Source organism: Caretta caretta, chromosome 8 (genome assembly GCF_965140235.1).
Source record: "Caretta caretta isolate rCarCar2 chromosome 8, rCarCar1.hap1, whole genome shotgun sequence".
In the NCBI taxonomy this organism is placed as follows: Eukaryota; Metazoa; Chordata; order Testudines; family Cheloniidae; genus Caretta; species Caretta caretta.
Window position 1 is genome coordinate 109,496,870 of NC_134213.1, and position 20,785 is coordinate 109,517,654.

Here is a 20,785-nt window from a genome sequence, read left to right on the forward strand (position 1 = left end):
AGGTCTGTCAGCAGGGCTGCCACGCCCTATTCAGACTTTCCTGTATCATGCTTACCCCTCCAGGAGACTGACTTGAAACTGCTGCCAGATTAAACTGAAGCCTGCTAGACTGGGCCATAAATCATCCCAGCTCATGCTTCTCATTCAGCCTGACTCTGGTGCAGAAGCGTGCAGCCCCTGGGCTGAGCCCTCTCATGCAGGAATCCAGCACATAGTCCCAGACTGCAACATGCAGTTTCAGTACCACTTTATTATCTTTCTATTCACACAACACAGGGGCGGAAAAACCCGAAGTGAATGAAACAGTAACACTGATGCCCTAGGAGGGGGTCTGTTGCTGACTCAGGGATGCCTGCCCCCAAGTCAGATGTGTCCAGGGAAACAGCGTCTCACTGTCTTTTGTGAGTGGCCTGTTCAGTTCTTAGTGCACATGCGAAATGTACAACTGTTATATGGCCCCCTGACTTCCAGTGGGATCGTCACAGACACGTGTATGGAGAGATTGGGTGCCGCAAGCAGGGGCACAGACTTGAGTGTTCATGCAGGTGTGAATGCAGGTAGAGACACAGACCCGTATGCACACAGGTGCAACTGCATGGGTATACCGATGGGTAGAACCATGCACAAGCAGGAAGACATATGCACACACATGCATTCATACACAAACCATAATAAGCAGAGCGTAGAGAGACATGTGGCTATGGCTCAGCTGCAGTGTGGATGTTTTTATAAATAATAGATCTTGCCAGACAAATGGCCAAGATTCTATTCCCAGCTGTGTCATGAGCTCTGTGTGACCTTGAGCAAGTCATTGCTGCACTGGGCCTCTGTTTCCCTTCCTGCCCTTTGTCGTGTCTATGCAGACTAAGCTCTTTGGGCCCAGACTGTCTCACTACAGTATGTACAGCATTTGGCACAACAGGGCCCCAAGCTCACCTGAGGTCTCTGAGTGCTAAGCTAACAAAATGGCTTGCTTTTTTTGACAGACGTACATTGGTGGATGAAGGGAAGGCAGCATCTGGTGGGAGCATGCAAAAGGTGACTTGTCTTAATTAGTGACGAAGAAGAGGGAGGAAACAATATCTTAATAAAAGGTGCAGATGATCCTAACCTGGAAAGAACTGCAAGCCCCAGACAGGCTGGAGAAATGACTGAGAGGGACTTGCAGCGCTTAGACTCAGACAGAGACTAACAAAATGAGAGTTTGCCTGGATACGTGCAAGTAATTAAACTGGCAAAACATCACAGAGTGGTTCAGTGGCAGGGAGAGAGCTGGGAGAGGCCGAGTGATACAGGAGTTTTCATTAGGAGCTCGCGGCATTATAAGCCAGCATGGTTTGGGGTTGTACCCAGAAGTATCGTTCCAAAGTAAAGCGGGAATAGTGCTCCTCTATACATGTGTATATGGCTCTGGTACAATTACTCCTGAAATGCCACACTCAGTTCCAGGAACCACAACCCCCACAAAGAGTGCCTGCAAACTGAAGAGATTTCAAAGAGCATCAGTGATCAGGGCAGAGGGGACAAGTTTGGGGGAGCAATTGAGACAGCTAAATCTGTCTTGTTTAGCTGCTGGGGGAAAGGGGATCCTGCTTAAGGGCTACAAATATATCTCACTGTAATCAAGCCGTACATGTCAGGGCATGTGCTTACTACACAGCTATAATTTGCAGACAGGTCACACATCCCCTCAAACACAAAAAGACATCACACATACAGATGCATTTTTGCACATATCCAGCACTTGGACTCATCTGTGCCACTCACATCAATGTATCCACCCCACCTGCACTGCTATCTACATGCACAATCCCTCCCCAGTGCCAGCTCCCCACAGTAGGGTGACCAGATGTCCCGATTTTATAGGGACAGTCCCGATTTTTGAGGCTTTTTCCCGTCCCGATTTTTCACACTTGCTATCTGGTCACCCTACTCCACAGTCACGCATAGGGATATGCACATGCACACAGCGCTGCACTCACACCCAGCAGGCAACAGGGTGCTTGGGCCCACGTCCCCCTCTTTGTTAGATATCAACGCTTGCAGCAGGCTGCTCACCCTTCTAGCGGTGGGGACATGGCTCCATGCTCAGCTGCTGGAGGGAAGCTTGGGACAGGTCACCCAGCAGGCTTGGTGTCTCAGGGACACGTGCACAAACTCACAGTGGCACAACTTGTTTGGAAACAATCCGTGCTAGGACTTCGATCCCCAAGGAGCAGCTCTACCCCAGAGCTGTAGGAGACTCCTCCACCACCAGCAGTCATAGCCCTGCCAGCCAGTAGAGTGCAAGACTCTTACATGAGAAACAGATTATTTTAGCAGCAAACACTTCAGGATCTCCCCAGAGCAGCAAGGGCTTCTCAACAGGGCCAGGCCCAGGACATGCACACTTCCTCTTCGTCTTTCAGAGCAGGGATCCCGGTGTGTCAGAGGGATGGACAGCAAATGCCACAGAAGACTTTGCTGAGGTAAAAAATAAAATAGGACCAGTGTCCTACTTGTAAAGTTCCAGTTAAATCAACTCAGGAACTGCCTTGTCTTTGCCAGGGTTCAGGCCAATTGGCCTGAGTAAAGTGCAAATGCCAGTCTGCTTTCAATGATAACTGCAGTTGGGTCAAGGCAACACTCAAATTTCAGCTCTTCCCCAGGTTAAGATTAGCTTGACCCTGCTGAAAGGGTGGCGGGCATGGGCTTGCCCTGCCCCAGGGTTAGTGCACATTTGCCATACTGAAGGGCATGTTGGCTCTGCCCAGGCCTTAGATCAGGTTGGCCATGCTGGAGGTGGTGGCGAGCCGGCGGTTCACAGCGAGTCGGCTGGAGATGGTGAAGATGCTAATGTCACCTGTGCCCAGTCTCCTGGGAGCAACTGGGCAGCAGGAGGTGCTGAGCACATAAAGCAGGAGGCAGAGTAGAATGGCAGCCCCAGCAGTCATGAGGATGACTCCACTGGAGAACATGCTGGCCAGAGGCCGTGAGGGGCTGAGCTGCATGGTCGTAGTGGAGAGGACAGTGAGGACCACGCCACAGACCAGCAGAACCAGAGCGCTAAGCAGCAGCATCACACAGTCCGAAAAGCCACCACTCTTCAGCAGCTCAATTTGGTTCCGGCTCCGGATGCAATTCATGTCCTGGATAGCAGAGCTCAGCAGCTGCTTCAGCAGCACTAGCAAGGCCAGGAGGCAGAGCGTGGTGCCCACAGCCAGCCGCCACTCCCCGGACCGGCTACTGGTGCTATAGAGGAGGACAATGCCCCCTGTCCCGCAGGCCAGAATTAGCACCACGGCCACCCCATAGCACAAGATGGATTTCTTAGGGTCCTTGAACCACCACAGCTCGACATGCTCCTCAAGGATGTTCCTCTGAATACGGCCGGCATCCGCGGGGGGTCGGGGCACACTGAGTTGCTCCAGCTCAGGCATGGTGGGTCCTGAGGGGCCTCTAGGCTGGGCAGGACGTGCTGCGATGATCACACAGATGGCGCCAGGTCCGTGGCCGGGGAGGTCAAAGCCACAGCAGCTGTGAAGGCTGTGGCATTTCCTTGTGAGGCAGGCAGCTTGTGTTCTTGCCCTCTGATGCCCTGTGGCCACTGAATGTCAGAGCTCCAATACAGCAGGGATGCCCATCACTGCATCCCCTAGTGAGTTACGGGCTGCACGCCAGGGGAAGTGCCAGGAAAGACTCTGGCTGAAGGGCAGGACAATAGAGCTTGATCTGCGGTGTCCACTGTAGTGAGCTGATGCACCTCCAGAGTGTCATGGGGAGTGGCTGGTACTGAGTCCTCCAGCCCCCTCCTTGTCCTAGTTACTTCATCTGAAAAAGGCCAGAAAAGAACAAAGTGTAATTGACCAAAGCCCTTGCTCCCAAATACCCCCCACCCCACCCCCGTCCCCAGTTCCCAGGGCTGGGGGTCAGAGACCTTCCTCATTGAAACCCACGCTCTGTGGCACAGGCCAGGGGACCTCCCCCCGTGCTGAGGCTCCACTCACTGATGCATCTGGGCATCCCTGTTCAGTGAAGCTTGTCTCAGGTGATACTGCCGCTTTGGGTCTTCTGTCTCTCCAGACTCAGTGGCTGCAGCGCTGCTGAGCCCAGAGACTGCTCAAGTGTCCCTGTGCGTTCCTCGGCAGGACTGCAACTGCAGCTGGGCACCGGCAGCACGGACAGAGGCAGGTCCCATGCTGTGATAAAGCCCCATTCACTGCCCCAGCCTCACATGCTCTCTCATCAGCAGCTGCCTCTTGTCACCAACTGGCTCTCCAGCCCAGACTGTCAGCAAAGGGTTGGGTCCTGGGCTTAACTCTTACAGTCTAGTCCCAACCAATGGAGGAAAAATGAAACAATGAATAGTAACTGCTGAATTGGCTGTGCCTTTCCGTCACCCCAGTCCTTGGGCTGAGCCACCAACACACTTCCCTTGGATCATTGTCTCAGGCCATTAGCCCAGCCTGGATTACTGCCCAGGATGACAGTAAAGGCGCTCACGTTTCCCCAGACACTGCACCACATACAATTCATGGTTATTTCTCATGTTTCCACTCCCCACATCCCTGCAGTTTCCCTGGAGAGAGCTCCCTCTGCCTGACAGACAGGTTTGCAATGTGCGCACGACGGGAAGACTCAGCAATTCTGCATGCATTTTCTAGAGTCTTGGTGCGCCCCCGCCTACGTGAACACACACTTAAAGCATGTGGGGTGCAGAGGGGAAGCTACGTAATCTTATGGACTTGACTATGCAAATAAGCCCTCAGCTCCTCCCTGCCTTGCCCTTCCCTGACACCTCACAGCCCTTCCCAGTGGCTAGGGACATCTGTTGAGCAGAGTCTGCACTGTAAGCAGAAACCACCTTCATTACTCCAGCAGCAGATTCCCAGCCTGTTAGAGGCCTCAGTGGGTGTAAAAACCAGCATGGGGGTGCTGGGAAACGGAGGGGCATGCCAGAGCTGTGGAGAAGAGGGTGCCAGGTAGGTGTTACGCTATGGCCACTGTTCCCGCTAAATTGTGCGCATGTGCGTGCACACACAGATCCTAAACCCCATGCACACGGTGAAACACCGCGCGCACAGAAATTTGCACAGAAGCACAACAGTTTGCACAGAAGAAATTTTTTGCACACACGGCCTGTCAAAAATTAGAGGGAACATTGGCTATGACTATGCTCGGTTGTGATTAACAACTTGGGATCCATGTTCAAGTTCCACTTACACAGGTTAGCGCAGTCCCAGGGGACCATCCAGCACTTTAGGGAGCCGTAACTGGGCTCCCAGCTAGCCCCCTCTTTCCTACTTAATTGACACAGAGACTCTGGCTCATGGTATCTAAACATCTCAGAGACAGTAATGGAGACACCCTCGCAACCCCTGTAAGGCTGGGCATTATTAGCTCCATTTTACAGGTAGGGAACTGAAACCTGAGAACCTTGTGACATTTCCCAGTCAAACACAGGGAATTTATATCAGCGACAGGACCCGAAGCTACAATGCCAGGGATCTAGCTGGGAAACTTACCCATAAACCCAGCCTTCATTCCCAATTACAAATTCTCCTTCCACCCAGCCTTTTCACCAACTGTGAAAGGTCCTTGTACCCCCCTACCCCGGGTCCTTGCACTGGGCGTTGTCCAGTTAGCTGTGTCTGGCTGGGACTGAAGGGGACGGCCACATAGAAACTAGTCAAGCATCAGCTATAGAGCAGCAAGGAATCATCTCACATAGCACTCTGCCTGTTATACAAATAGCACTAAGACCATATTACTTGGTGCTGTGTGTGCTCCACTGGCTCCTATTTTCAGTCTCAAATACAATTCAAGGCTCCAGTCCCAGTTTTGGGGACCCTTATAGAACAGAGGGCTGAGCACATGGTTGGATCTGCAGGCTGAGCTCACTGCACACAATCTCCATTCTCCCCCACAAGCTCCCAGTGCGCCACCCTGCCATCCCCTTCCATGTCTGGGCCTCTCTACAATCCTCCTCCCTACCCCCACCTGCATGCCAGGGGCTCTGTGTAGCCCCCACCCTCCCCTACCAATGTGCCCCATTCTCCCTCCTCAGCTTGGGCTCTATGTACACTCTATTCACCCCTTACCATCCCAGACTCGTGCCAGGAGATGGGTGAGGGGGCTGCACCATTCTGGATGCAAGAAGTGATTTCCTTGGCATCTTAAACAGTGGCCACGTGAAGCATCTCTTCAGCTAGGCCAGGTGGGCAGGGAGTGGGGGGTGCTGGAGCCAGACACTGCCTGACAGTGTCAGGGCAAACGCTTCCACGTTCCGGCCCTGGCTGTGATGGAGCATGAGATCACTGTTAAAGCGATAAGCACAACAGCCATTGTTCAAGGCTCTATACCAGCTGGTCACATGGCAGGGCGGATTCTGAGCGCTGTTCTGCTTACAGGCATGTAGCTAGTTGCGCTGCATGACCTTTGCTCTGTGATAATCCTCTGCTGCAGCTGTGGAGTTTGGACTCTCCTGTGAGTGACTGGATCCAGAACACAGAAATTCCTAGTCTGAGAATTTTTGCTTGGTCTGGAGGCATGTAGTATTCTTGATCAGACTCACAGTCTGGCTGTATTCAAAACAATTACAATCCTCCAGTTAGTGGCCAGAGAAGCAGCTGTGCCTGCCTGGGACCAGCTCTGCTATTCGCAAACACAGCAACAGAAAAGACATGTGCTGCCTGCCCCTATACGCTGTGTGTTGCTGGGATGCATGCACCCTGCAAGGTAAATGCACTCAGCCCTGCAAGGGCCTGTTTGACTCCAGGGGACATTTCTGAGCTGGTTAGTTTAGATGGGGGCTGAACTGTGCAGGGTTAGGGGTGAGCTCTGGGCTTCTGTCTGAGAGCCCCCTTGCAGTTTCAATATTATTCTAACATCCAGTCTCATAGAGCCCAACTACACCAGCACCATAACTGTATGTCCGCATCAAAAGCACAGCACCCTTTTCCCCTCGCATTGTGCTCTAGGCACAGAACTATGCTGTCTCACCATTACGCCTTTCACACAGCTTCCTTGAGGCCTTTGGACTGCAGGAGTTGCAGGAGTTGAACTCTTTACATTTTATTTTTCTCCTTTGTTGTCTCACTCATCACATCAGAATAGTCTGCTTGAGCATGGGGGGGGGGGGGGGGGGGAATGTGAATCTCCACACCTCCATACAGGAGGACAGCTTCTTTCCACAATAGACTGGAAATGCTGAAAAGCTCTTTCTCTTTGCAGCAATTCCCCGCTTCCTCCAAACTTAGCATGGAATAAATAGGGACACAGACACTCTTCAGAAAGTCATAGATTTTAAGGCCAGAAGGAACCATTAGACCATCTATTCTGTCCTCCTCTGACAGACCATTAAATGTCACCCCCCTCCCTTGTATTGAGCCCAGTAACTTGTGTTTGAGTGAAGACTTTTGACTTCAGTGTTTCCGGCTGTTATACATGGGACAGGAAGAACCAGGGGCCCAGACCCCATAGAGTGAAAGAGATTTCAGCTCAGCTGCCACAGATGGCTCAGTTGTTAAAATACTTCCACACACTCTCCTGTTGTATGGTGTCAGGTCAGCCCAGGAGACATTCAGAGGCGCTTTCCGCCCCTCCCCAACCCAATGTACCGGAGGAGAGAGACTACTAGGTTATGGGATTGTTTCCAGTGCTGCTGTTGGCTTTTGGACTCTTTTGTACAGTTTTATGTGCCTGATAAGGAATATAGGAGTATGTAGGGTGTAGGGATGCATAGTTATTCTAGCTCAGAATCCCAGAGGAATTTGTTGCATAAAATTCTTATTTTGCAACATCCTAACATTTTCTAAGCTGCAGGAAGTTGCACCAGTTATTTTTAAGCTTCCAGTCATCATGGTGTCAGTCCTTAAATATGGCCCCTCCTCCCTCCCCGCCCCATATAAAATTTTTCCTTCTTGGTCAGGGCTGGGCACAGCACATATGGGGATGGCAGTCATGACCCCTGGTCACACATACACACACTTTGTGGATAGATCATGCCCGAGGTGGGGCTTAGAGTGGAGGGCTCATGGTGATGGGGCTCAGTATGTGGCAGCCTTCTATAGCCAAGTAGATTAGGTTTGTTTCACTTAATCAAAAAGGTTCATGATTGCTCTGCTGAGCGCTTGAACAGACCCCACCATCATGATGCCAGAGCACCTATTCCAGTGCAGATCTTGCTGAATGAGGCCCATTAAGCAACAAGAACCACCTGAAGCTGAAGTGTCAGGCAGAAAAGGGTGAGGCAGGACAGAGGCTACTCCGGACAATCGGCGGTCCTAGGCAGACTTCAGTACGCAGAGCCCCGCCCCGCAGCAATCCCATAGCCATCATTTAAGAGAGATGAATTGACCATAAATCGTCTACATGAAACGGGCCTAGATCAAAGCACACTAAGGACCTGTTAGTGTGGGCAAGCAGGGGTACACCCTGCATAAATTCCTTACCACAGGCAGGGGCAGAAGAGCCTTCCCAAAAGTGGGGGACCCAGGGGCCTGCTGTGGTCCTAGCCCTGCCCCTCCTTTTCCCCCTGAGGCCCTGACCTGGGCCTGGCCGGGGAGCCCCAGACCCTCCACCTGCTGAGGGATGCGGGGAGGGCGAAAGCAGCCCCCCCAGCCCATGTCCCTGACTCCTGGGTCCCTCACCCAGGGCAGGTGGAGGGTCTGCAGCTCCCAACAGCTGCAGGGGCTCCCCGGCCAGGCTCCAGCTGCTGGCCTGGCCAGGAGGCGGAGCCTCAGAGGGAAGAGGAGGGGGAGGGCTGAGGCCCATGATGAAAAGTGGATGGGCCAGGCCCATCCAATGGCAAAAAGTGGGAGGGCCATTGGCCCTTGCCCTCCCCCCCTCTGTTCTGGTGTCCCTGACCTTAGGTGCTGGTTTGTAACATATTTGGTACAGCCCTGTAGGGAGTCTGGGGAGGAGTGAAGCCCCTCAGGTAAAAGAAAAATTTGAATTTGATTGGCCATAGAAAAGGAGGACTTGTGGCACCTTAGAGACTAACAAATTTATTTGAACATAAGCTTTCATGAGCTACAGCTCACTTCATCGGAGGCTTATGCTCAAATAAATTTGTTAGTCTCTAAGGTGCTACAAGTCCTCCTTTTCTTTTTGCGAATACAGCCTAACACAGCTGCTACTCTGAAAATTGGCCATAGACTGGCTCGAACTGTTATACTAAACATGGCTACAGCCCTGACCTGAGTGGGTTAGTGACCCCTCCCCGGACCTGGAAAGGCTATATGGGATCTAAGCAGCTTCTTTAAAACAGCACCCACAGGTCAAATGGGACGCTCCATGGGACAGGAGTGATTTCATCCAGCACTCCCTCCCACATGGGTCAGTCCCCCTTTTGGCGTGACAATGCAGCAAATATATCAGCATGCTCCTCCATAATCAGATGTCCCTGGAAGGATGACACCCCTCCCAGTGGGGTCCCCCACCCCGAGGAGACAGCAGCCATGCCCAGCCCCGACATTGGGGTCTATCCCCAGGTGCACCATTTGACCTGTGCTGTGGGGCTCTATCTTCCCTCCCCAATCCCAAGTGAGCCCCCCTGGGTGTCAAGTTCAGGGGTTGGTCCCTAACATAAAGCTGCGAGGGAAGGGGGTGGGAAAGCCATGCATCACATGGATGTTTTTCTAAAAAATCTGCTCTAGGAATTATTTTGGGGACGTTCACTGACCTGTGCTATACAGGATGTCAGACTGATCACAATAGTCCCTGTCGGCCTGGATGCCATGAATCTAAGATTGGAAGAATGAAGTGTGTGTGTGTGGGAAATCATACAGTGGGACTGGAGTCTGCACGGGGTGGGACTAGGGGCAAGGACCTGGGAAGAGACCAGGACCCAAGAGAGAGATGGGGTGGGGGTTCAGGCCTCAGGCCCCCAAGTAGTAGCTGGGCTAGGACACAGGAAGAGATGGGAGGGGGGCAGGCAGACTAGGGCAGGGGTGTTAGGACATGTGGGAATGGGAGGCAGGCACAGATGGGGTGTGGGAAGAACACAGGGGAGCTGAGAAGGGAAGGTGGGTTAGGTCAGGGGATGGGGGGGCGGCAAGGGGGTGCCACTTACCTGGTTGCCACTCACCTGGGGGGGAGGGGCCCTGCTGGGTCCCTCATTGTTCAGCTTTTCTAGAGGGAGGCTACTGTGGGCTGGGCCAGGCTGTGGGTTCCCCACCTTGGGGCTGCCTGTGCTAAGCTGGGCTGTCCAGCCACATGGTCCCTGTCGAGGCCGCTGCGCACACCCTGCTGATGTGCATTAACCGTTCATTAAAGTACTTTGATCTAGTCCTGGTTCAAAGTGGCCTACGGCAAAGTGCATTAAGGAACGGTTAATATGTGCAGGGTAAACACGGCAAGTTAGACTGCACCGCAGCAGGTGAGTACAGACTAGAACACACCCAGCTTGCAATGAATCTGCCACACCAGGGCCCTGTACTGCAGGAGGCAGCTGCCTAGCTTGCCTATGCCTAGAACAGTCTATGCGTGTGAGAGGGGCAGACCACAGCATCAGTTTGGCTAGCTTTCATGAAGCAGCCCATAGCCCCACACACCCGCAAGTGGGGATGATTATGAGCTATGTGAGAGACAGAGCTTGACACAAACAGCTCGCATGCAGCTACAGATTTTACTCACCCACAGCTGACAAGTAATCACCAACTTGAGGCACAATTCAGCTGCCTCTCCGCCTTTGCCTGAGTTCCCAGCTGGCAGCTGAGGTTGTGCCACACTCTCCTTCCATTGGAATCAGGCTGACATGGCAGGTCCTGGGATATGGCTGAAGGGTAAAATCTTCCAACAGCAACGGCCTGCCAGGCAACAGGTGTAACTTCCAGCTCTCCTTCCTTGGCCTGTTCAGCCAGCTACCAGCTTCTGATAGGCTGCAGCAAGCACAACCCTTTCACTTGGACTGGACAGGTACATTCCCCAGCAGGGAGGGGTCTGATACAACCTGTTGTCCTGGAAGAGATTCCAAGGCTGTAACTGTGGTGTGTGGGTGTCGCCCTCCCCACTCAGAGCAGGATGTCTCATTTCACATTTCCTCCCTGGCTCAGGTGACAGAAGCGGTGGGGAGTGGTGAAGAGGTGGAACAAGACTTCTGGCTGAGCTGGCAGAGCCAAGCAGGATTACCAGAGATGCTGGCTGAGCAGAAGACATTTGACCCCTTCAGGACTGGCCCTTTACAGAGTGCTCTGGGGTCAATCTGGGAGTGCTGTGTTAGGCAGGAAGCAAAGCCAGGCCCAGAGACACTGAGCCATTCCCAGCATGTCCTTTTCTCCCTTGCTGCAGATGGCTTCTTCTTTGGGCAGCCTGCCTGCTCAGCCCCCTCTTGGGACAGAACAGCAGGTGGTTGGGGCCGCCTGGCGTGCAGCCCAGCAGATCCCATGTTGAACAACAGGCAGGTAGGGAACAGGAGACATCTCTGCCTGTTCAGTTGGGAAAGGGGGCTGCTCTGGTGTTTGCAGAGGTCAGGGAACCAGAAGAGTTTGTTCAAGAGAGGGCACAGGAAGAGATGGGGCTGCTGCCAGGCAGGAGGGAGTATAAAGCATACACTCCTTTATACTCACACAGCACTGCTGCAGCTGTTATCAGCCCTTTTGCTCCAGGTTATCTTATTCTTCTTTGTTGTTTCTATGTGTTTGTGAGCATAATAAAACGTAACGAGAAAAGGCTCTTTATCCATTCAGCACACTGTGGTTAGTGAGGGTGGCGTTTACAGGGGAGAAAATGCAATAAAGGGACAGCTCGGTAAGGAACAACACAGGTAAGTGTCACATTACTGTGGGTCATTGCTGAAACTGGTTTTCAAAGCCTCACACACATGCAGAGCCTCTCAGTGTGCTCTTCTTATTGCCCTGGTGTCTGGGTGCTCAATATTGGCTGCCAGGTGATCTGCCTCAACCTCCCCACCCCACCGGAAACTTTTCTCCTTTTGTTTCACAGACATTATAGAGCAAAGAGCAAGCAGCAATAACAATGGGAATATTGCTTTCACTGAGGTCTAACCTAGTAAGCAAACAATGCAAGCAGTTTCAGAGTAACAGCCGTGTTAGTCTGTATTCGCAAAAAGAAAAGGAGTACTTGTGGCACCTTAGAGACTAACCAATTTATTTGAGCATGAGCTTTCGTGAGCTACAGCTCACTTCATCGGAGTACTTGTGGCACCTTAGAGACTAACCAATTTATTTGAGCATGAGCTTTCGTGAGCTACAGCTCACTTCATCGGATGCGTAATCCGATGAAGTGAGCTGTAGCTCACGAAAGCTCATGCTCAAATAAATTGGTTAGTCTCTAAGGTGCCACAAGTACTCCTTTTCTTAATGCAAGCAGTCTTTTAAGTGCCCAAAGGCACATTCCACCACCATTCTGCACTTGCTTAGCCTATGGTTGATCCACGCCTTACTGCTGTCCAGGCTGCCCGTATACAGCTTAATGAGCCATGGGAACAAGGGGTATCCCAGGATCACAACTGGCATTTCAACATCACCAATGTTTTTTTTTTTTTGCAGTCTGGAAAGAAAGTCCTTGTTTGCAGCTTTCTGAACAGACTGGAGTTCCTAAAGATGCATGCGTCATGCACTTTTCCCAACCATCCCATGTTGATGTCAGTGAAACGGCCCGTGATTCACCAGCGTTTGCAACACCATTGAGAATTACCCCTTTCGGTTTATGTACTCTTTGGCAAAGTGGTCTGGTGCCAAGATAGAGATATGCATTCTGTCTATAACCCCACCGCAGTTAGGGAACTGCATCGTGGCAAAACCATCCATTATGTCCTACACGTTGCCCAGAGTCACTACCCTTCTTAGCAGAAGTCTATTGATTGCCCTGCAAACTTGGATCACAACAGATCCCCCCAGTAGATTTACCCGCTCTGAATTAATTCCCCACTGACCGGTAGCATTCTTGCATCGCAAGCTTCCACAGGGCTATCGCTACTCACTTCTCAACTGTCAGAGCAGCTCTCATTTTAGTACTGCTGCACTTCAGGGCGGGGGAAAGCTCTTCACACAGTTCCATGAAAGTGGCCTTACACATTTGAAAGTTCTGCAGCCACTGCTTTATCCCATAGTTGCATAATGATAGGGTCACCAGTCACTGCTTGTTTCCCGGGCCCAAAAGCGGCACTCCACCATGTTAAGGTGATGCACAACTGTTGCCAACAACTGCGAATTGCTCCTCTCTATGGCATCCAGCTTGCATGGTATCACATTGTTCCGTGCAATGGCTCTTGCTTCAGCTGAGTAAATACTGCAGGATAAGGCATGAGGTGTTTGTAATGCTCATAACAGTGTACAGCTGAGGAGGGTCCATGCTTACCATGCTATGGCATCTGCGCGGGTAACCCAGGCATAGGAAAAAAGGCGTGAAAAAGGCTTGGTTTGTTTGCCATTGATTTCAGGGAGGGAGGGAGGGAGTGCAGCATGGGAGGCTAAAACCATGTTCCCATAACCACCTGCACAAATGTTTTGGTCCCATAAGGCATTGCAAGACCAACCTACAATTCCACATAGCTACCCACAGTGCAGTGCTTCGTGCATCGATGCAAGCCCTGCTAGTGAAGATGCACAACACCAACACAATGAGCATAGTAGGGACATGCAAGATTGACTTGCTTAAATTGGAGGCTCAATGTCAACTTACATAAAGTTGACTTAACTTTGTATCGTAGACATGCCCTGAGGCAGGTATTGTGTGCAGTTTGTTGTTTTTCAATAGATCTGTACGCTGTCTAAGAGTAAAGTGTGGTTATGTTTTAGAAAGCCCTTTGCAGAGTTTGTGTGTGTAACTTTAGTGCCCTCAGGGCCAAGATGGAGTGTACTCTGCAGGCAGCTCTGGTCAGCAAAAGGGGCGCACAGGAATGCAGCAGGGAAAGACCCTTCTACCCCAGCGGCATCTGTTCCAAACCCCTCCCCCCCAAGTGAACACACACACACACACCAGAAGAATGCAATGAATATAAGAACCTAAGAAGGGCCATACTGGATCAGACTAAAGGTCCATATAACCCAATATCCTGTCTTCCAACAATGGCCAATGCCAGGTGCCCTAGAGGGAATGAACAGAACAAGTAATCATCAATTGATCCATCCCTTGTCGCCCATTCCCAGCTTCTGACAAACAGAGTCTAGGGACACCATTTCTGCCCACCCTGGCTAATAGCCATTGATGGACCTATCCTCCATAAATTTATCTAGTTCTTTTTTGAACCCTGTTATAGTCTTGGCCTTACAACATCCTCTGGCAAGGAGTTCCAGAAGGTTGACTGTGTGTTGTGTGAAAAAATACTTCCTTTTGTTTGTTTTAAACCTGCTGCCTATTAATTTCATTTGGTGATCCCTAGTTCTTGTGTTATGAGGAGTAAATAACATTCCCTATTTGCTTCTCCACACCAGTCATGATTTTATAGACCTCTATCATATCCCCCTTTAGTCTTTTTTGAAAGCTGAAAAGTCCCAGTCTTATTAATCTCTCCTCATATGGTAGATGTTACAGCACCAAAAGTAAAATCCCTGAAAACTGCATGGAAACTTTTTAAAGACACCATAATACAGGCTCAACTTAAATTTATACCCGAAATTAAAAAACATAGTAAAAGAACCAAAACAGTGCCACTGTGGCTGAACAACAAAGTATAAGAGGCAGTGATAGGCAAAAAGGCATCCTTTAAAAAGTGGAAGTTAAATCTTAATGAGGAAAATAGAAAGGAACATAAACTCTGACAAATCCATTTTGAAGCACTTGTAGGAGAGGAAGGTGATCAGGAACAGTCAACATGGATTCACCAAGGGCAAGTCATGCCTGACAAACCTGATTGCCTTCTATGAGGAGATAACTGGCTCTGTGGATAAGGGGAAACTGGTGGATGCGATAGAGCTTGACTTTAGCAAAGCTTTTGATACAGTCTCCCACAGTATTCTTGCCAGCAAATTAAAGTCTGGATTGGATGAATGGACTATAAGGTGGATAGAAAAGTGGCTAGATCGTCAGGCTGAGCAGGTAGCAATCAACGGCTCGATGTCTGGTTGGCACCTGGTATCAAGCGAAGGGCCCCAGGGGTTGGTCCTGGGGCCAGTTTTGTTCAACAGCTTCATTAATGATCTGGATGATGGGATGGATTGCACCCTCAGCAAGTTTGCAGAGGATACTAAACTGGGGGGACAGATAGATACGTGGATGATGCTAGACAAATTGGAGGATTGGGCCAAAAAAAATCTGATGAGGTTCAACAAGGACAAGTGCAGAGTCTTGCACTTAGGATGGAAGAATCCCATGCACCGCTCCAGGCTGGGGACCAACTGGCTAAGCAGCAGTTCTGCAGAAAAGGACCTGGGGATTACAGTGGATGAGAAGCTGGATATGTGTCAACAGTGTGCCCTTGTTGCCAAGAAGGCAAATGGCATATTGGGCTGCATTAGTAGGAGCATTGCCAGCAGATCGAAGGAAATGATTATTCCCCTCTATTCGGCACTGGTGAGGCCACATCTGGAGTATTGTGTCCAGTTTTGGGTCCCCCACTACAGAAAGGATGTGGACAAATTGGAGAGAGTCCAGCGGAGGGCAACGAAAATGATTAGGGGGTTGGGGCACATGACTTATGAGGAGAGGCTGAAAGAACTGGGCTTATTTAGTCTCCAGAAGGAAGAGTGAGGGGGGATTTGATAGCAGCCTTCAACTACCTGAAGGTGGGTTCCAAAGAGGATGGAGCTAGGCTGTTCCAGTGGTGGCAGGTGATAGAACAAGAAGCAATGGTCTCAAGTTGCAGTGGGAGAGGTCTAGGTTGGATATTAGGAAACACTATTTCACTTGGAGGGTGGGGAAGCACAGGAATGCGTTACCTAGGGAGGTGATGGAATCTCCATCCTTAGAGGTTTTTAAGGTCCAGCTTGACAAAACCCTGGCTGGGATGATTTAGTTGGTGTTGGTCCTGCTTTGAGCAGGGGGTTGGACTTGATGACCTCCTGAGGTCTCTTCCAGCTCTAATCTTCTATGATGGTGTCTAACTTATCTGTTACCACTCAAGAAAGAGATCTTGGAGTCATTGTGGATAGTTCTCTAAAAACATCCACTTAATGTGCAGCGGCAGTCAAAAACGCAAACAGAACGTTGGGAATAATTAAGAAAGGGATAGATAATAAGACAGAAAATATAATATTGCCTCTATATCAATCAATGGTACGCCCACTTCTTGAATACCGCATGCAGATGTGGTCACTCCATCTCAGAAAATATATATTGGAATTGGAAATCAATATAGGAAAGAGAAATATTTACTTACAGAGGAATGAAAAGAAAAAACAACAGGGCAAAAGCTAAGGGGAGTAGTAAAACAGGGTAGCATTCAACATAAGGCCCCTCAACCCCAGTGGTACCACAGTCTGACAGGGCAGACACCAAGCAATGTGTCTGTACTCAGGGTTCAGGAGTCCTGGGAAGAGTTCCAGTCCAGTGATGAGTCTTGGGTGCCCCTAGTCGTCTTTGGTGGCAGTGAACTTTCCCCAACAAACCCCTCTGGTGCCCTCTTCTGCTGCTCTCTGCAAAGGCACAGAGAGCCACAACATCCCCAAAAAGAAAAGGAGTACTTGTGGCACCTTAGAGACTAACCAATTTATTTGAGCATGAGCTTTCGTGAGCTGAAGTGAGCTGTAGCTCACGAAAGCTCATGCTCAAATAAATTGGTTAGTCTCTAAGGTGCCACAAGTACTCCTTTTCTTTTTGCGAATACAGACTAACACGGCTGTTACTCTGAAACAACATCCCCAGTTAACTAGCTAACAGCCTCCCTCCTTATTCCCAATGCAAAGTCACAAGCCCCAGTACTCAGAGCCCCATACAGCTCTGGGTGTCAGTGATACTGGGTCCAGCTCTAGTTTGTCCTTCTCCCTGGTACAGTGCCTCTTCTGACTCCTGTCCTGGAGGGTCTCCGATCTGTCCCTCCCAGGCTTCAGGCAGGTTCTCAGCTGCTTCACTCTGTGAAGGCCTGCTTGCTGCAGCCCTCTTGTCTGAAGCTCTCTCTGTTCCTCCCCACCTCCAACAGCTCTTCCTCTTCCTGGAACAATCAGCACTTCCCCCCTCCGGAGAGAGATTTAAAGGGGCCATGCTGTCTAAACCCCAAAGAGGTTACCCGTGTTACTTGATCACACTGTCTCATGCCCCTGAAGGGTTTAACTATCAAAACGGTGTAACCCCAACAGTGGAGCTCTGGGGAAGCTATGCTTAAGTCACTGGGGAGATTTTGAGGTCCAGAACTGGTTGAGGGGCCTACATCAGCTGGACTACCATCTGTACCCAGAAATGAGCCTGAGAGGCCAAAGTCTGAGTCTGAAAGGCCAAAGTGTCTGGATGTTGCTCAGACACTGTGGGCTTAGAAGCACACAAGATCCAGTGCTGGGATCCAAACAGTGGCCTGATGTGTGCTCAGCAGAGGACGCTCATCCAGGTCTGATGCATTGTAATCACAGGTTGTTAGCTATCCTTTTCTCAGTAGATCCTTTTTGAGAAATCAAGGCTGGCCACTATCAACTTGCAGGGGACTTACTAATTTCTCTTGTGTACAGTGTGGTAAAGAGGGTGCCAAGTTCAATAGCCTTTAAAAGGAACAGGAAAATGGTACTTCTCAAACATCGCAGTTCCTCAAAAACTGTTACCCAAGTGCACAACTCTATAAGGCTGTGTCCATTCAGCAAGAATTAGTCTTTGACTACAGTCACAGCTTTTAAGAACCAGAGCTTTTCATGAGATATTACAGCACCTAACGGGCTGGTATTGTCAAAGGTGGTAGACTCAACAGTGTTCAGAAGTATATCTCCATGCAAAACAAAGTAGAGCACTAACATAACTTCATCACAAAGAGTACATACCTCAGGGCACTTCAATAGCATATGCACAAAAGGCTAGCTTGCTGTTTTGCATTCCCAGTACTCGTCTGAGGATGTCAGCACAACTATTTTGGATTTACTAAGTATCTGGTGTGCTAAACAGTCTCCACTATAAACACTTCAGGTGCAAAGTCCCACCCAATATCTGACTCCAACACCCACCCTAAATACGATGTCTTGATTTCCCTGAGTGTTCACTGTTTACATCAGAATCATGTGGTAGGCTTTATATTACCTTTGGAAATTGTATCTTTCCAGAGAGGCTGACTCATAAGACATGCCCTTAAGTTTCTTCATCACCACTGTGAGACAGCTCTTCAGCTGGAAATACTTCTTACTCTGAGCAGGATGAGATCCTTTTTCTTTGTAAAGATTTTGATTCAATCTCGCTAAACGATGCCCCCCAAATGGCATTTTCTTCTATCACTCCATTTATACCAGCCAAAGGGAGGGCAGAACTACAGCATAGTGGGCCCCAGCAAACCAGAACATGTATGTTCCGAAGACCGTCAGAAAGAAGCTAGTTTCAAAAGCACCTTCAGTCAGCAGCCACCACTCTCCAGCCACCCAGCTGGTCTTTTGTGTGTTTTTACCTATACTACACAGATTTCACGGGGGAGACCAGTGTTTCTCTAATTGGAGGTCCTGACCCAAAAGGGAGTTGCAGCGGGGTTGCAAGGTTATTTTAGGGGGTCACAATAGTGCCACCCTTACTTCTGCACTGCCTGCAGAGCTGTGTGGCCAGAGAGCAGTAGATGTTGTCTGGGCACCCAGCTGTGAAGGCAGTGCCCTGCCAGCAGCAGCGCAGAAGTAAGGGTGGCAACACCCTACCATGTCATGTCACCCTTACCTCTGCGTTGCTGCCTTCAGAGCTGGGTGGCTGGAGAGTGGCGGCTGCTGACTGAAGGCCCAGCTCTGCAGGCAGCAGTGCACAATTAAGGGTGACAATCCCATACCCCATCCTTACTTGTCTTCAGAGCTGGGCTCCTGTTCAACAGCTGCTGCTCTGCAGATGCCCAGCTCTGAAGGCAGTGCCGCTGCCAGCAGCAGTGCAGAAGTAAGGGTAACAGTACTGCAATCCCCATAGCTTTGAGAGCCCCTCACAACACCTTTTTGGGTCAGGACCCCTACAATTACAACACCGTGAAATTCCAGATTTAAATAGCTAAAATCATGACATTTGTGATTTTTAAAATCCTATGATCTGGAGAAAGGGGTAAACAGTGAGGTGACAAAGTTTGCAGACGATACTAAACTGCTCAAGATAGTTAAGACCAAAGCAGACTGTGAAGAACTTCAAAAAGATCTCACAAAACTAAGTGACTGGGCAACAAAATGGCAAATGAAATTTAATGTGGATAAATGTAAAGTAATGCACATTGGAAAAAATAACCCCAATTATACATACAATATGATGGGGGCTAATTTAGCTACAACTGATCAGGAGAAAGATCTTGGAGTCATCGTGGATAGTTCTCTAAAGACGACAAATATTGCTTGGGCATGTAGGAATGTTATCAGGAGGGCCAAATCGCACCTGGAGCTGCAGCTAGCCAGAGATGTCAAGAGTAACAAGAAGGGTTTCTTCAGGTATGTTGGCAACAAGAAGAAAGCCAAGGAATGTGTGGGCCCCTTACTGAATGAGGGAGGCAAACTAGTGACAGAGGATGTGGAAAAAGCTAATGTACTCAATGCTTTTTTTGCCTCTGTTTTCACTAACAAGGTCAGCTCCCAGACTGCTACGCTGGGCATCACAAAATGGGGAAGAGATGGCCAGCCCTCTGTGGAGATAGAGGTGGTTAGGGACTATTTAGAAAAGCTGGACGTGCACAAGTCCATGGGGCCGGACGAGTTGCATCCGAGAGTGCTGAAGGAACTGGCGGCTGTGATTGCAGAGCCATTGGCCATTATCTTTGAAAACTCGTGGCGAACCGGGGAAGTCCCGGATGACTGGAAAAAGGCTAATGTAGTGCCAATCTTTAAAAAAGGGAAGAAGGAGGATCCTGGGAACTACAGGCCAGTCAGCCTCACTTCAGTCCCTGGAAAAATCATGGAGCAGGTCCTCAAAGAATCAATCCTGAAGCACTTGCATGAGAGGAAAGTGATCAGGAACAGCCAGCATGGATTCACCAAGGGAAGGTCATGCCTGACTAATCTAATCGCCTTTTATGATGAGATTACTGGTTCTGTGGATGAAGGGAAAGCAGTGGATGTATTGTTTCTTGACTTTAGCAAAGCTTTTGACACAGTCTCCCACAGTCTTCTTGTCAGCAAGTTAAGGAAGTATGGGCTGGATGAATGCACTACAAGGTGGGTAGAAAGCTGGCTAGATTGTAGGGCTCAACGGGTAGTGATCAATGGCTCCATATCTAGTTGGCAGCCGGTATCAAGTGGAGTACCCCAAGGGTCAGTCCTGGGGCCGGTTTTGTTCAATATCTTCATAAATGATCTGGAGGATGGTGTGGATTGCACTCTCAGCAAATTTGCGGATGATACTAAACTGGGAGGAGTGGTAGATACGCTGGAGGGGAGGGATAGGATACAGAAAGACCTAGACAAATTGGAGGATTGGGCCAAAAGAAATCTGATGAGGTTCAATAAGGATAAGTGCAGGGTCCTGCACTTAGGACGGAAGACCCAATGCACAGCTACAGACTAGGGACCGAATGGCTAGGCAGCAGTTCTGCAGAAAAGGACCTAGGGGTGACAGTGGACGAGAAGCTGGATATGAGTCAGCAGTGTGCCCTTGTTGCCAAGAAGGCCAATGGCATTTTGGGATGTATAAGTAGGGGCATAGCGAGCAGATCGAGGGACGTGATCGTTCCCCTCTATTCGACATTGGTGAGGCCTCATCTGGAGTACTGTGTCCAGTTTTGGGCCCCACACTTCAAGAAGGATGTGGATAAATTGGAGAGAGTCCAGCG

General features: G+C 49.9%; 2 protein-coding genes across 3 annotated transcripts in view; both read right to left on the reverse strand.

The window, feature by feature from the left end:
• Positions 1-230: 230 nt before the first annotated feature.
• On the reverse strand, positions 231-3,419 carry TMEM125 (transmembrane protein 125). The gene has a single exon (XM_048861544.2). The coding sequence runs from the start codon at positions 3,417-3,419 to the stop codon at positions 2,757-2,759; it is 663 nt and encodes a 220-aa protein (XP_048717501.1). The 3' UTR covers positions 231-2,756.
• Positions 3,420-3,677: 258 nt separating this feature from the next.
• The window catches only part of CFAP57 (cilia and flagella associated protein 57), a 184,810-nt gene continuing 167,702 nt past the window's right edge, over positions 3,678-20,785 (reverse strand). The window contains exons 22-23 of one of the 2 annotated variants that reach the window (XR_007358069.2): positions 10,618-10,941; positions 3,714-3,810 (exon numbers count right to left, since the gene is read on the reverse strand). Coding sequence is in view for 1 of the 2 variants with exons in the window: in XM_048861528.2 (XP_048717485.1) it covers positions 3,802-3,810 (9 nt within the window). In the remaining variant the exon portion in view is untranslated. Of the gene's footprint in view, positions 3,811-10,617; positions 10,942-20,785 lie in introns of both variants that reach the window. The other variant, XM_048861528.2, reaches the window with a different exon arrangement.